General features: G+C 31.9%; 2 protein-coding genes across 3 annotated transcripts; one reads left to right on the top strand and one right to left on the bottom strand.

Annotated features, from left to right (window-relative positions):
* Positions 1-462: 462 nt before the first annotated feature.
* On the bottom strand, positions 463-7,505 carry Sf3b1 (splicing factor 3B subunit 1). The gene is made up of 18 exons (XM_070293771.1): positions 7,252-7,505; positions 6,895-7,067; positions 6,489-6,663; positions 6,228-6,307; positions 5,926-6,093; positions 5,573-5,789; positions 5,023-5,427; positions 4,341-4,804; positions 3,904-4,261; positions 3,480-3,772; positions 3,250-3,375; positions 2,939-3,160; positions 2,698-2,880; positions 2,432-2,620; positions 2,097-2,272; positions 1,744-2,016; positions 1,366-1,582; positions 463-1,250 (listed from the first exon to the last, which is right to left on the bottom strand). The coding sequence occupies exons 1-18, from the start codon at positions 7,277-7,279 to the stop codon at positions 1,092-1,094; spliced, it is 3,906 nt and encodes a 1,301-aa protein (XP_070149872.1). The 5' UTR covers positions 7,280-7,505; the 3' UTR covers positions 463-1,091.
* A 504-nt stretch (positions 7,506-8,009) lies between these two features.
* LOC138932191 (protein lin-54 homolog) lies at positions 8,010-16,013 on the top strand. 2 transcript variants are annotated; one of them, XM_070293772.1, is made up of 12 exons: positions 8,010-8,293; positions 9,447-9,841; positions 9,921-10,238; positions 10,372-10,611; positions 10,696-10,905; positions 11,407-11,523; positions 11,604-11,738; positions 11,979-12,230; positions 12,882-13,072; positions 13,518-13,761; positions 14,047-14,243; positions 14,726-16,013. In XM_070293772.1, exons 2-12 carry the CDS (start codon positions 9,458-9,460, stop codon positions 14,907-14,909), a joined length of 2,472 nt encoding a protein of 823 aa, XP_070149873.1. In that variant the 5' UTR covers positions 8,010-8,293; positions 9,447-9,457; the 3' UTR covers positions 14,910-16,013. The 2 variants fall into 2 exon arrangements, with proteins under 2 accessions (XP_070149873.1, XP_070149874.1); XM_070293773.1 differs by having other exon boundaries at positions 8,011-8,293; positions 12,885-13,072; positions 14,726-16,012.
* The last annotated feature ends 260 nt before the right edge of the window (positions 16,014-16,273 follow it).

Genomic DNA, 16,273 nt, shown 5'->3' with positions numbered 1-16,273 from the left:
CTTCATTTGGTGTTGTAAATGTTTGGTTTGTGATTGACCAATCAAAATATAGATCTTTATTTCCTTTATTTTTCATGGAGAATGCATATTGTGTATATTCCATATATATAATAAAAATAATTGTTTTATCTGTATCTTTTCCGCATAAAATAACTTAGATTAGAAGTATATATTTTTTATGAACACGATCATGATATAAACATTTTTTAAACAATATTATTAAAACAGATCTATAATATATAATTAATTTTTAATACTATCAATGAACTTTATTTTGTAATATTTACATTCATAAGATAATAGAAGTATCGAACTGTAATTATTTTATTAAAAGTAAATAACATTTATGCCGTTTGTGTATGAATAAAAATATAAGATCATGTGTACTATAAATAACAATTCTTATATCCGTCACACAATGAACATGTCAAGATTGAAAGATTACATTACTGAATTTTTTTCCTATAAAAGAATACAATATAGATGATATAACATTATCAAAATCTAAAAGTTATAGACAAAAAGTAAAATGTGATATATTAGAAAAGCATATATATTTCTATTTTAGTTTCTAATTTTATTAGTTTTCATGAAAAAATAAATGCTGAAATCTGGGAAATCTAGAGTGCAAAGAAATTTAATGCCCGGATATAAAAATAAAAAACATAGAAACTAAAAAAAGAAATTTCTTTCTAACTTAGCACATTTTTATAGCCAACTCCTCCTTTATCAAGAAAAAGAAATCCAAAAAAAGATATATCAATTTATACATTCAGACATACATACACATATGACAGAAAATCATAAAATGTTCATCTACAGAGCACAAAGTAATAAATTTTCAATTATCCATGTCAAATATAATTTGACTTGTCAACATTTAATTAAAGATGACCTAATTTATTAATTAAATACAATTCGATATCCTGGAATGAAAAATCCTCTATACAGCATCGATTTTAATATCAGTAAAGTTTAGAATGACTTTTTCAAAAATCTGTCCCGCGTAATAAGAGTAATTTTATGTGCGAGTAATCAATATAAATTATTATGTAATCATTGTTTTTTGCGAACTATATAAATGTTGTTTATTATAATACATAATCTAATTCGTATCTTATGTATTGGTTCTTTGGATCATTCATGATACGAGGATAACCAGCTACAAGAGCATCCTGTCCGCCAATGTAAAGAGAATTGTATATCTTCCAATAGACGTCGCGAACTTTGCGGGCTGGATGAAATAAACCCTATAACAAGAAGAAAAATATAATATTTATAAATAATGTATCTTTAATATTTGCCAAAATAAAGAAATTACTGATATATGTATAAATATGGAAGCACGCAATTATAATTATATACTTGTAATGTGTATTGTAAAATTTTGATTGGTCCAAGCGCAACACGTAATCCATCCACAGCATCCATAAATGCTTGGACCAAATGCGGCGAAGTCTCGAAAACGTTGGGCCACACATGATTCAGTAAATGTATCAACGCATCTTCGCATCCAAACCCGTAAACGCCTAATGCCATATGCTTAATGGCAGCACAAGCTGTTTGCCTATGTACCAAGTCCCTGAAAACCATAAGAGAGAAAATGGAAGATCAGAAATGATATCAATCAGAAATAATTTATGAAATTAAATTTAATTCTAAATACGTATTTATAAAAAAAGTCGATAAAGGAATAAAATATTATAAGCAATAAAATTAATATATTATTTGTACATCTATTACCTGTCCATAAGCGCATCTTCTAGCAATGGACTGACAGCATAAATATAATCTTTGCCCATCTCACCAATATATTCAAATAAAAATGACAAAGATTTTAACACTCCATTCTGTACATTTAACTCAGGTACTCTATACTCGTTCATTAATGCTGGTAATACTGTGAAGGGGCTACAAGTTTCAGCAACTATGGCAATAGCAACAGTAGTACAAACACGGTTCTGACGTTCCTGTACTTTCAAATTATTTAAAAGTGTTGCTAAAACATCATGGGGACTGTTCGAAAAAAAAGAAAATGCTATATTATATAAATATACATACTTGTACATAAATAACTTAAATTATTTTTAATTTACCCAATAGCTTTCGCAATATAACCGAAAGTGTTCACCGTCGCTCTTCTAATAGCTTTTTTATGTGCTTTCAGTAATTCCAACAATTCAAAGCATATTCTCATCCATTCTCGAGCGGAAACATATTCGGGACCTCGATCTGCGATTCTACCAACGAGATCAATACAATTTTCTTGTACCTGCAATAAAATAATATATTAAACTCAGCAAAGATCACTAAAACATGTCATATATATTCACAGTATGATCGATTTTTTATATTTAAATAGAAATTTATTTTATTCAACAATACATTTTATATAAAATAGTAAATAGATCAAGATATGCATGCATTTTACCTTTTCGTGTCTGTTTTTCAGGATGGGTGTAAGCCTTGGTAACAAATCCTTGATAGGTGGTGTCATTTTCGTCATTCCTATGACATTAACAATTGCTTTCAACGCTCCTAAAATGCTACCTAGAACTTCTGGATATTCCTCGCCTAAATACTCATATAGAACGACTCCAAGATGTCCCATAAGTTTTTCCTAGAAATATTGCATATATTTCATTTATTTTAAATTTATAAATGGCGAAATTAAAAAATATTGTCTGCATTTTTTACCTCTTGACAGGTTTTCATAACTACAGCAATGCGCGAAATAAGATCTGCAGCTTGTTGTCTAACTTTTGCAGATTTATTATTCAATCTCCACAATATAGTACCACATATTTGAGGAAGATACGCTTTCACTCTTTTACCCAATGTGTTCACAATTGTACCAAAACCATTTAACATAACAACGTCCTACAAATCAAAATTGTTTAAATTATCTATTCTTTATAAAATATCCGATTCAACAAACCTCGGTTGTTTGCTCCTGAAAGGCGTATAAAATTCCATCAATGAGCTGTTCTTCTAGACGCGAATCAACATCTGCTGCTCCCAAGTTACCCATTATCTTCTCGATAGTCTCCATCACCATTTTCCTATATTGTTCATTTTCATCTTTCAAATCGTCCACTACTCTGTTAATAATTTCTGATGCGCCTACTTTGTTGGCTATTTCTACTGTTGTATCCACAAGCTGCAATTTTATTTATTTTGTTATTAAAGATTTATTAATTTCTCTCTAGAATTATAGAGAAAAATTTCTCAATGATTTGTCCATTTTACCTGTCTATAATTTCTACGATCCAGTGCCATGCGATGGTTCCAGAAGTGTTTAAAGAAGTGAGGCAAAATTTCATCCTTTATATATTGAGCTTCCACACCATCGGTTGCACAGCATTGTTTGACTACCTATTTTAAATATATATAAAAATACAATGTAATTAATTTATAAAACATATATATAAACTATGTATGACACTGATTATTTATACGATAGATAAAATAGTTCTTACCTTTAACACAATTTTTTTCATTTCTTCATCGGGAGACTGGAATTCACGTATAAGGATTAACATCACCTCTCTAGTATAATAGTTTGCATACTCCGCGTCCATGAGAGGGATAAGATAACCAATAGCTTTTAGGAATGCTGCTAATCCTTTTCCTCTATGTGTACGAATACCCTTCCAAAGTGGTTTGAGCACAGAGTCAAAACTTTCAATACCATAAGGCGTCGCTGCTTCGGCCAGTGCGGCGATGGCCAATGCAGTAATTGTTCGTACTTTTTGCTGTTCGTCTACTAAACCTGTAATATATTTCGTGTCATGGTTATTTTTTTAAAATTATGTATATATAACTTAAGAGAAAAAAGAAAATGAAGACTAAAGAAAGAGTCTTATGATAAAACACTATATAACTGTTAATTTATTTATATACCATGCTCTATAATTTCCACTAAGCTCTTCAAGTGCGGCAAAATGGCGCAGCCCATCAGGATAGCTATTTGTTGCACAATTTTGATACCAGTATGTCGCGCTTGCCAGGATTTCTTGCTGCGACAAACAGCTTTTAAGAATGGAAGAAGCGAAGGAATTCCAAGAGCGGATGCTACAACAGCGAATGCTCTTGCTGTTGTATTACGAACGTATTCGTCGATGTTATCGATATCTGGTCTCATTGTGGAGATCATTGTTGCCAGTCCTGCAGCTTTTGCCAAATTAGAAATAATTTCTCTGCCTTCGACGCGAGCATAATAGTCTTCGTCGATCAATAAAGGCTCGATGACGACTAAAATCTAAACATTGATAATGCAGTGACAATTAAACAAGTTAAAATAAACAGTTGATTCATGACATAACGATAAAAATAATTACCTTGTGCACATACGGCCGTACTAAATCGTCGAGTTTATACAGAATGCGGTCGATAACTTTGACCAAGAGATGACGTTCCTGATCTTCAAGGGTCGGTGACATGAGAAGAGGGAGAATTTGATTAAAGAGTGGTCCGGCGCCAAATTCTCTCGCTTTGTCGGTAATTTGTCGCAAAGCGGCTTTGCGCATTGGCGGAGTTCCGTTTTTAATTTTCAAAAGCAATTTCATAATTTTTCTTTCTTTTTGCTCTTCAGGACTCAGCGTTTCTTCGTCCACGTCAACTAGCAGCTTATCAAAGTATTGTGCATCCTCCGGCTTCATAAATGGTAGATTACCCTTTGGTTGATTATCTACATACTTGGCACTTTTGTCTTCCGTTTGAATGAAGAAACCTTGAGGTGTACCAGCAATAGGCGTGGGTGTCGCCGTCAGTTTCCTAGCAGGTGTACGAATAGGTATGTATCCTGAAAAAATATATAGTGATGTATATAAATTATAAACATAAAATCAAACATAAAATGTTCAAATAAATATTCAAATTTTCAATTTTTTTATCATAAGATAATTTCTATGGACTTTTATTAGACTTTGAATATATATCTTTAGAGATTTTAGAGCTAGTACTCACATGTAATTTAAAATTAAAATTAACATATTAATTCTTATATTTTGAGTATCTTACCTGCTGGGGGTTGCAAGATCTTGTACCCAGGAGGAAATAGTGCATCCAATTCATCATCAGACAGAGGTCTATTTCGCTCATCTATCTCGCGTTCCCAACGATAAGCCTGCAATTGTTCGGGTGTCATGGACATCAAATGTCCTGGAGTTGGAGTAGCTAGACCCATTGCCTTGGGTCCTGTTGGTGTGGTAGCACTTGGAGTTAATATTGTCGTCTGATGGGGCGTCGTGAGAGGCGTTGCCGGTGTTTGCGGCGTCATCGAGCCTGGCGTTTGATTCGATGGCGTCTCATCCCATCGACTTCTTCGTTTGCTTGCCGAAGGTGTTGGAGTTTCTTGTATTAAATCCCCAGCGACACGATCAGTTCTCGGAGTCTCTGCCCATCCGCTGTTATGTCCGGGAGTTTCTACAATATTAAATTTAAACAATCATAGAAAGTATATAAAGTCATTACTTAATAGAAATAACAAAAGTTATAATTAATCAATAATTTATTACTTATAAAGAAAACAATAATTAGCATTAGTAATAATTTAGAATTATATAACCACCTCTTTCAGTTTTTGGAGTTTCATCCCAACGATTCCTTCGACTCGTCACAGTTTTTTCGTGAGAAGGCGTCTCTCTTCCTGGAGTTACAGCTCCTGGCGTCGCATGCGCAGGCGTAGCATCCCACATTCTTGTACTCACTCCTGGAGTAGCTCCAGGGGTTTCTGCCCCTTTACCATGACCTGGAGTTTCGTCCCATCGAACGGCAGCTGGTGTTACCTACAATAATTATAAAATAAAAAATTATGTAATATACAAAAAGAAAAAAGATTTAGATTATATTGATTTAATCAATAGATTCAATAGATTTGAATAAAAGAATTAAAATAACATAAAGATAATGTAACAAACGTACATCCGCATTATCCCAAGATGTAGGTGTTGCTGAAGTACCAGATAACTTTTTCTGTACTGGAGTGTCATCCGTCTGATCCCAACGGCCTCTCTTTTTGGGGGCTGGTTTAGGTTCGCCATTGGCTTTTAGAGTACCATCCTTAGCCTTTTCTGCTAATCTTTTTCTCAGCTAGAAAAAAATATAAAGATACAAAATGTAAACATAAAAGTTTTGTCGATTATATACTTATTTTTAATATTCTTTACGTTTTCTTTTTCTGTATATATATTATATATATAGAAATTATTTAAACTTTAACATACCTCTGTCTCTTCACCTTTGAGCATTTGTTCCCGCATAATTTCGGTATATGTTCTAGAACCAATATCAGGTGTCTTACCACCTGTAATTAAAAAAAGTCAATGGTAATTAAGTTGATTGATTTGGATATGCTAAATAATTGCATAAATATTTAATATAACATATAATTATTGGGCTAATTTACAATCATTTAATAGTTTTTCACTGTTTCAACTTATCAACTAACCCAAGTTACAAGAAAAGTTATACCACCAAGTTATTACCTTCGGCAAATGGATCAACACGTTCAGGAGAGATAATCATTCTACGTCTCTTTTGCCTATACTCATCTTCCCTGTCAGCTATGGTAGGTCGTCGTCTATCCGCAAATGGATCATAATCTTTCTCCTCTCTATCTGCTACGGTGGGTAGTCTTTTATCCGCAAATGGATCATAGTCCTGTCCCATACAAAACAAATTTGTATCAGTTTCAAAATCTTTATATCATATTTTACCAAATAGAATAATCACTTTATACACTATATTTTTCTGACCTAATCTTTATTTTTATTTTTTAATAATCTTTATTTAAAAAAAATATATAATAAAATATAAAAAATGTTGATAAATAAGTTTTTTATTGTTAGATTTATATTTAAAAATGTATTATGATCTTTGAGTCAATAATACCTCGATTTCATCGTTGGTTGCAATCGATGTAACATAGCCATCAAATTTATTATCATCATAGATATCTTGATCATAAAAACCAGTTTTTCCCAAAGCAACTTGTTCTTTCTCAGATGCTGTATTTAAAAGCTCCTTCTTTTTTGATTGTATCTCTCTTATCTGCGCTTCAATATCTGCAACATATAATTATACATTGCACAAAATTTCAGTAAAACAACATATATATGTACATATATAAATATATATGTATATATATATATATATATATATGTATAGATATTTATATTTTTAAATTTATGAATGCGTATCAATTATAAGAAAAAATTAATCAAAGAAAATATATAATAGGTGTGAAACCTTTATGCGTCCTCGGAATGGAGTCCATCGTGAAGAAAAAGCTGGCGGCGAACACACCTCTTCTTTTTTCTTCTCCTCTGTTGGACCGTCTTCCTCAATGGGACGTGATATGATGAGAAATTACTGTAATGCACAGAATATACGTCGATACGTTGACAATTTAGCAAAACATTGAATTATTCAATCTGCAATTAAACTAAATTGAACTTCACGCATATTGACAGACTGGCACAAACTTTAATGGTTAGAAAGAGAACTTGTCGGCTTTTTCGGAAACAGTAAATTCTATACTATAGGAACTTTATATAGAGATTGCTCAATAGTTGAAAATAATCTAGAATGCTTGAGAATCATCCGATTGGCTATCGAATAGAGAATTTCTAGAAACCCTGTTGAAAACATTAGAAATTCTCTATTTGTCAGCCAATCGGGACCTTCGACAGACTTGGTAATCTTTAGTAAGAAAACACAGATAATAGATAAACACAACATCACGCAATTGGTTATTAAATAGAGAATTTTTAAAGTCCCTAAAATTTTTCTTTTTGATACATATCTAAAAAAGAAAAAAATTAGAAAAAAAAATAAAATAAAGATAACAATATCTTTGATTATGTTTCTTCCGTACTGACATATAAATAAGAATTGGCGATCGATTCAAACCAAACATTCACGCACGGCATCATTTTAATTTTTCGTTCTCCATTTTTCCACTAAATAGCGATTCGTATCAAGAACACGAACGGAGTTTCCCATCTTGTTGTCGGGTTCATTCTCCGACTCATTCAATCTTCGCCCGCGTAAGCGCGAGAAATGTCACTCTCACGATCCGCAAAGTGTGTCAACAAACCGTGTCACATTCGCGATAATATACTCGTACTGTCATTCAATTAACGCGAATCCTGGGCCACGCGTGATCTCGTGAGCAGGGAAGCTTGTCGTGCTGCTCGGCGCAATTTTCGGACGCGACAGCGGTGCACTGTGGGCCAGCAATGGTGAGCGCGTGATTTTGAACAATTCGAGCTATCGAAGGAACGCGCAGGTACGTACAGCCAGCCCAGCCGAATATATGGTCCTTTATCCTCCGTCCTCCTCTGGTAGCCCCGTTGAACTCGATCGTACGAGGGATTTGAAACGCGGGTTCTCGCGAACCGTACGCTGATCTCGGAGGCCTGTTGCCGCGCGGCAATTCGCTCGCTCGTTCTTCAACTCTAACACTTTGAGGTTATGTCTCGCGTTTATTATTCCAGCTTCGCGCCATCGCCGATTTCCCCGGACGTTCCCGTCCGTCCTTGAACGTGGAGTCATGTCGGGACTCGGTCCCGCTCGCGCGCGATTCGACATCTGTAAATTGAATTGAAGCGCGAGTGCGCTTGAAAATTCGCTCCGCAAAAATGGCGCGTTCCGCCTTGTAAATGGCGCTGATGTTCCAACGCGACTTCGCGCTTCGAACTCGTCTTTTTTGACGTATTCGAATTTGTCGTTCAGCACGTTCGAATCTACTTCGCTCCGAACTTCGCTCGACGAGCTTGATCGACGAACGATCCGTTCGCGCGACTCTTCAAAATACGAATGTGTCGAATTTAAAATGCATTTCTTTCTCGAAATTCATAATTAGAAATTGTTTGAACGAAGGAGATAAAGAATGTAAGTCGTGTTGAAAAAATAATCTAAATTATCATTGGAAATTGTACTTTTGATAGTAACATTTATACATATACTTTGACACTATGCACTTTTGATAGCAACATTTATACATATATTTGGCTACTTATATTAATTATACATATGTTTTCAATATTTATGTGATACATTTATAAATAGATAAAGAGTTCTGTGTAAAGAATAGATAAATATTTTTAACTTATATTAAATTATTTTGTGTTGTTGTAGATGGATATATGTGTATGTGTATATATTGAAAGAGATTATTCTTTATAAATAATTTTAACTTAATTATATTTATTATAGTACTAGTCAGAGAGTATTTTTCTACATTTGCATTATTTTATAATAATAGAATTTTCACTATTTTTTAAAATTTTATTATATTGTTTTATTGCAAAAGAATAATTATTATGTTGATACTGTTTATCTTTAATATTATAAAATACTTAAATAATATATATTTAAAATTAAAAAAAAAATTCGTTATTCTAATTACATTCTATTCTATTTTTTTTTACTTCAATCAGGGGTCATCATCATGTCCACTAATAAGGGACAGAATGCAAGGGCTTTGGTGGAGCCCTTAGCCTTGGATTCGCATACACTAGGAGACAATGATCTCAGCGCATTAAGCTTGTCCCACAATAGTGAACAGTATACGTCGAATGACTTTGATACCTTCGCGAATATTCAAGCGGAACTCGAATGTATGAACGCGGACGAAGTTATGACAGCGGCCGATGACCGAATAATAATCGAGCGAAACATTGAGACTGAAACGATAGTACCTGATGTGGAGATGACTGAGATCTCTGAGCAAGTGCAAGCCGAACACATTTACACGACGGCCAATCAGAGCAACCAGAATGTCGTGTTTCAAACGAAACCTACTCTGCAAAGAGTCCCCGCGTCGGCTGTCCAGGTAATAATTTCCGTGATCATAGAGTATTACTAAAGTGTGACTGGAGTATTACGTTCTGTTAATATTACTTTATTTTTAGATAAAACCGAATGTCCAAGCTACGCAGAGCCAATCAATTATGATAGTATCGCCTGCGAGCGGACAGGGCACCAGCCAAATACTGAAGATATCGCATCCGCCAACAGCTTCGGCCGAACAGTTGCAGTCTTTAGCCCAGACTCTCATAACTGGAAAATCCGCGGACGGAAGCATCGTTCAATTAAGGTCGACTCAGTCTGCTAAGTCTATTGCGACAACCAGTGCCTCAGGAAACATCACGATTAGTAACATGCAAAATCTCAAGATAACACAACCAACATTGAAACGAGCAACACAGAATATCCAACAAGGACGTAATGTAAGATATTGTATAGAATTTGAGATCTTTATAAATAAAAAAATTGTATTAGATGACACATTTCTACAGATATTATCTTTTTAATATCTTTCGCGAAAACTGAAGATAAATTATCTTTTGATAAATTTTGCAGGTATACACAAAGATGATATTGACAGGAAATCAGCCACAAGCTGGTACTCATCAAGTTCTTATTACAAGTTCTCAAAGTGAAAATCAGCCGAGCTCAGGAATTAAATTCCTCAATAATAGTTCTTCTAATTACGGTATAACAAGCCCGACGAAAACTATAACGTTAGCGCAGGCTCAACAAATGGGTATACTTTCTACCAATAAGGTGCAACACATTTTACCATCGTCCTCACAGAAGCAGGTATGTTATAAATTCTTACACTATACAATACAATTTGTTTAAAAAAATATTTGGATCATGCAATAATGTATTATCTTTTCAAAGGGTATGATATTGAATAAACTGCTACAATCCTCGACATCGCAGCAATCGAAGGTGACCATAGTACCTACCAATACTGCAAAGTCAATGCCGACGAAAATCCTACCTGCACCAATTACGAGTATTCAGGCTAAATCCTCGAATCAGCAATCCACATTTATTTCATCCAAGTCATCTGTTCAGCAAAGTCCGCAGAAAGTTATCATCAGACAGGTTGAGAGATTATTTGGAATTATAATTAATATATTTAATTTCAGTTCTGATGTGCACGTTTATTTTGGAAATAATTATATCAAAAATAGATGTATTTTTTTTTTATCAAGAACAATACGAGCTGTTAGTTATCGATATTCATCTTAAAGGATCCTTAAAATACACATATTTTATAATACAATTGCTCTTCATAATGGAAGTAGTTTTGATTTTGATCCTTTTTAGCCTTACAAAGAATAGGCTAGAGAATATTATGAGAGATATATTTTGTAGGATGGACATTTATGCCTAAAAATTTGTATTGATCTTAATAGCTTTGCTTGAATTTTTCTAAGAAAACAAACCAAAACTCGTCTCTTTATTAACATTATTTCAATTTTAGCAACAGTCAATAATTTTAACTTATTGATTTATAAAATTTATATTATATTATATTATCTTAAAATGGCAATATAAGTCACAAATACTGAAAGAAATCTTTTCTTTTTTTTCTTTTTTTAGAGTTCTTTGAAACCTGGCACTGTGCTTGGAAGTGGTCAAGTGATTAGAATACCTGCTAACCAAAACATTGTAACTGGATCAAATCAAGTTCATCAAATTCAAATGCCTGGAAGACAAGTATATTATTTTATATTTTATTCATAGTTGATTTTATTCGTGAATGTGTATCATACACATTATGTTATGTTGGTTTTTAGGTGCAATATGTAAGATTAGTCAGTACTTCAACAGGGACTACCAATGTCGTCACTGTAAGCAAATCAAAGCCTGCTACAACTCTTCAGACTGTAGGTATCAGTCAGAAAGTAGGAAGTCAACAGCAAATTGTAAAGGTATATGAAAACTCAATATTAATTTTGAACAAAAAAGGCTTTGGGAGAAAAAATTTATTATGTATACATTTTTATCTTTCATATTATCTATATTCTACATATTTCTTTAAAACTAAGAATGCTTTATTTTTGTTATAATTCATGTTACATAATAAATTTTAGAAATATGTTCTAATTAATATTAAAGGATAATATATTACGAAGTTCTATACAAATGAGTTTTTTTCTATCTTCATCTAGGTTGTGCCGTTAAATACTGGTAATCAATCTTTGAGAACCGTCGCGCCGAAAGCAACGTTGACAAGTGGCAGCCAAAAATTGCTCATACCTGCGGCGGCTGCTGCTGCGGCAGCTGTTGGCAATCAGTCGAAGAGTGCGGTAGCAATTCCCGCATCAACATTGAGTCAGTTAGCGTCGGGACAGGCAGTTCTGTCGGCTAATCCAAGCGTCGGGAACATCGTCGTTCTTCCTGCTCAATATATTCAGCAACAGGTTCAATATCTATTTATATTCTTTATTATCTAATTTCTCTTTTGTGAAGTGACAATGTCGAGAAGGAATTACCGCGAACACTACTTAATATAGTCATTTTTGTATACGAGATGTTGCATTAATTAAAACTTCTGCAATATTACATGTATACGAAATTTGTTCAAATATTTCTATACAATTACATTTAAGTATTAGAATATTTAAAAATAGAATATAGTACTACAAATTTAAAAATAGCAGATATAAAAGAGAAATCTTAAAATGGAGAGAAATTTGAAAATAGAGAAAAATCTTTAATTCAATTGTTTTATCTTTATATAAAATATGACTCACAAATGATATTTTGTGTGAGAAAATCTTAAAAATTTTAAACATAGATAATTCAATATTGTAAATGTTATTTTAAATTGGTTTTAAATATATCGAATGTTTTTCAATTAATATTATAGGAAAATATTCAGAAATGTTTAATCAATAGTCTTTGTTCATAATAGTAAAATATGCTTAGCAATTGCATAAAATTGTATTATTAATTACTTATAAATCTATATTATCTCATGTACATACATCTTTCTAATTTATAAAATTTTGTAAAAATTCTATATGTAATATCTATGTATGTATAAAATATATTTCTATCTTCTGTCAAAGCAGTCAACAGATGATGGAAAATTGAAGTCCCAAGCGACATCTGGTCTTCTAGGAAGTTCACAAAGTTCTACAGCAACTTTGTGTGTGATTGATGGAAAGAATTCTCAAAGAGGGACTTATAATACTGTTGAGCCGAATGGTATCAGGCCAAGAAAACCATGCAATTGCACAAAGTCACAGTGTCTTAAGCTGTAAGCATTTTTTTAGAGCATACAAATTTCAACAAAATGTTTAAAAATTGTATGTAAACAAAAATTTTATAATTTTTTAAACCATCTTAAAAACTATTTTTTATTAAAAGGCTTTTTCTTTGCTTGACTATATATATTCATTAATATCTTTTGTATATAGTAGGCTTTGGATTTTATCACGTTCCTTTGTTATTAGCATTATATATGACAGTTTGAAGCATCTTTAAATTCATTAAATATATATTATATTCTTTATGGAAAGAGTATTAATAAGAGAACTATTAATTGAAGTAAATATGTTACAAAATTACTGAAAAATAATATATCTATCAAAAGATTAATAGAATTAATTCTAGTAGAATTAATTGCAATCCCTAGATTTTAATTTATAAATATAATTTCTAGTATTTGAATAAAATCGGCGCGAATAATCTTTCTGTTGCAGTTATTGCGATTGTTTTGCGAATGGTGAGTTCTGTCACATGTGCAACTGCAATAATTGTTCGAACAATCTTGGGAACGAGGAAGAGAGACAGCGCGCGATTAAATCCTGCCTAGAACGCAATCCTAATGCCTTCCGCCCTAAAATTGGGAAAGGCCGAGAGACTGGTGACGATATAAGAAGACACAACAAAGGCTGCAATTGCAAACGTAGCGGCTGTCTTAAGAATTATTGCGAATGTTACGAGGTGTTTTCAACATATCATCTATGTCGTCCAATAATTATATTTGCACGCGTTTTTTTTCCTAATCTGTCAATGCAGATAGTTTGACAAAATACGTAATTGATCTCTCATAATAATCTCTTATTTTTCACTGCATTTTTACATTTTATTTTAGATTAATGTGTAATCTGTGTCCAATAATTATTTATTTAATAAAAGTCAAAAATATTTGATAATTTTGAATAATTTATGTATCTGTTTTTTTATATATATAAGAAATCTAATAGTATTTTTTCCTTGTTTTTTTAGGCCAAAATTCCGTGCTCTGGTAATTGTAAATGTATAGGCTGTCGCAATATTGAAGATCCAATACTGGAAAAAAAATCCTTGAAGGATTTGACGGAAACGACTGAAGTCAGAACAACTCAACTTAGTTTAAACAAAGCTCAGTTACAATTGTCAGAGATGGCTTTTAGACCCCCGGCAGTGTCTAATACCGGTACAAGGTTCGTGTTATGAGTGTGAAATTTTTTTTATAGATTCTATAATTTTTAAGAAATTCGATATAAAATATGCCGAAAATTCTCTTTTTAGTTATTTATTTATGAATAAATTATAATTGCATATAATTCTTATTGCAACAAAAATAGATCTTATAATGTTTAATTAATATTTATTATTATTATATTTATTCTCTTTAGCCAATTGAAAACGATATCGCCATTCTAAAAGAATCGAATTGCGACCTATAAAAGAAATTAATTCAATATATAGTGTGAAGAAGAAATCATTTGATTTTTTGCTTCTGATACTATAATATTATGTAATATGAGCGGTCAGAAACCTTAAAATAAATGATTAAATTATTCAAATAGTAAAATAAAATTTATAAAATAGAAATTATCGAAACATTATGTGTGTGTACACTTGTTCGACAGTTCTTCGAATTCTATGTGTAATATGTGTATTCATTTGTTGCTTGTTACAGGCAACCATTCAATTTTTTAACAGACAAGGTGGTAGAAATAACATGCCAATGTTTAATGGCGCAAGCAGATGAGGCGGAACGTAATATGCTCGACGATGAGACGTCACAGCGCCTTATTATCGAAGAGTTTGGTCGATGCTTAAAAGAAATAATTGAATCAGCACATAAAGCTGAAGCTACCTAGCAGGTGTATTTGTATGATTTGTATTGCAATTTTCATTCGTCGCTATTGTTTATGGGAATTGGATAGAAATAAAAAGATAGTACAATACGAGTGTTGCTACCAAAGATGTTATCATACAAAATACGAGCACTGGTTTGTCCAAGCAAAGCTTTGAAAATCGTTTCGAATTTCAAATCATCCATTAAATACTTTTTATGGAAAATTCACGACAAGTAATTCTGTGTGTGAACTTATTTTTAAATGATAAATCATTTTGAAGATAATGTAAGCTATATAGTAAGTAAAGGCGAGTCGCTTTCTTAATTTTTCTATCTGAACGAAAAATGACATTGTACATTTATATTATAAAGATGATTTTGTCGTGTTTTAAAATTTCTGCTAAACTGTGTGCTGCTCATGTGAAATTACAAATAACATGGAAGAAAAATTCGCGATTTGATTTTTCGAATACTTTTCAATATTGCATTTCTTTACAATTTTAAAGGAGAGAAAAAAAGCAATTGCAATTAGCGATAATCAAGAGTTCTTTTCTTAAGAACATATTTTTCAGATGTAATAAGTCATATATTGTAAAAAAGCGCGATAGCACCACATTTTCACCTAGTAGTACAATTGCATATCAGCATTAGCGCTTAATAAGTTCACACAGTGTCGTGGCAAAAATACATACCAAGAAGTGGTAAAACATTTTGTGAATTTATCTTATGAATTTATCGATTACATGTCGTATATTTTTAGAAATAATTCGTTATATTTGCAAAATAATATATATAGAAGACAAAATTAAAATAATTGTAGAAATTTTATTCATCTGCATCTTCTTTTTCACAACTTATTTAATCACAGAAAAAGCAAGAGTTTATAAGAGCTTAAGTTGCAATCGTTGCATTGTATCTCGATTAATAATAGTACAAATATATAAATGTTTCAAGGAGAGTATACAAATAAATATATTAATCAAGATATATGCAATAAACACTGCGACTTAGTTTCTTATAGGTTTCTTTTGTTTTTGTGATTGTATATTAAAAAGCTTTTATATATACGCTACATATATCTATAATATACAGCTTGTTTAATTATAAATATTAGATACCTTAGTGACATTAATTATAAGTATTGAATAATTTCATTTAGTATATAGATAATACTTGATATTATACATATATGAAGAATATAAAGAATTTTATTATTCACTTTGATATTTTCGTAAAGTTTCATATTCATCTTTAGTTTTTAATAGCTTGTAACACGTTAGACTATCGATGACATCAATCTAAGTAAATCATTCATTTGCATTCTAAAAAACTATGCAAGACTATGTATTATATGTACATGTATGTATTTCTTCAATTAAAATGTTG

The sequence above is a fragment of the Polyergus mexicanus genome, unplaced genomic scaffold, assembly GCF_030449975.1.
Source record: "Polyergus mexicanus isolate NDT 795.1 unplaced genomic scaffold, iyPolMexi1.0 SCAF_4, whole genome shotgun sequence".
Classification (NCBI taxonomy): Eukaryota; Metazoa; Arthropoda; class Insecta; order Hymenoptera; family Formicidae; genus Polyergus; species Polyergus mexicanus.
Note: the sequence above shows the minus strand (reverse complement) of the source record. Positions and strands in the feature narration are given on the sequence as shown.

Coding starts and splice junctions, on each gene's coding strand:
- LOC138932191 (XM_070293772.1), top strand. CDS start 9,458: ATGTCCACTAATAAGGGACAGAATGCAAGGGCTTTGGTGGAGCCCTTA. Junction 13,073..13,517: donor AAGTCACAGTGTCTTAAGCT/GTAAGCATTTTT, acceptor TTTCTGTTGCAG/TTATTGCGATTGTTTTGCGA. Junction 14,244..14,725: donor GTGTCTAATACCGGTACAAG/GTTCGTGTTATG, acceptor TGCTTGTTACAG/GCAACCATTCAATTTTTTAA.
- Sf3b1 (XM_070293771.1), bottom strand. CDS start 7,279: ATGGACTCCATTCCGAGGACGCATAAAG. Junction 5,428..5,572: donor AACTCCAAAAACTGAAAGAG/GTGGTTATATAA, acceptor TTAATATTGTAG/AAACTCCCGGACATAACAGC. Junction 1,251..1,365: donor TTTTACAATACACATTACAA/GTATATAATTAT, acceptor TTCTTGTTATAG/GGTTTATTTCATCCAGCCCG.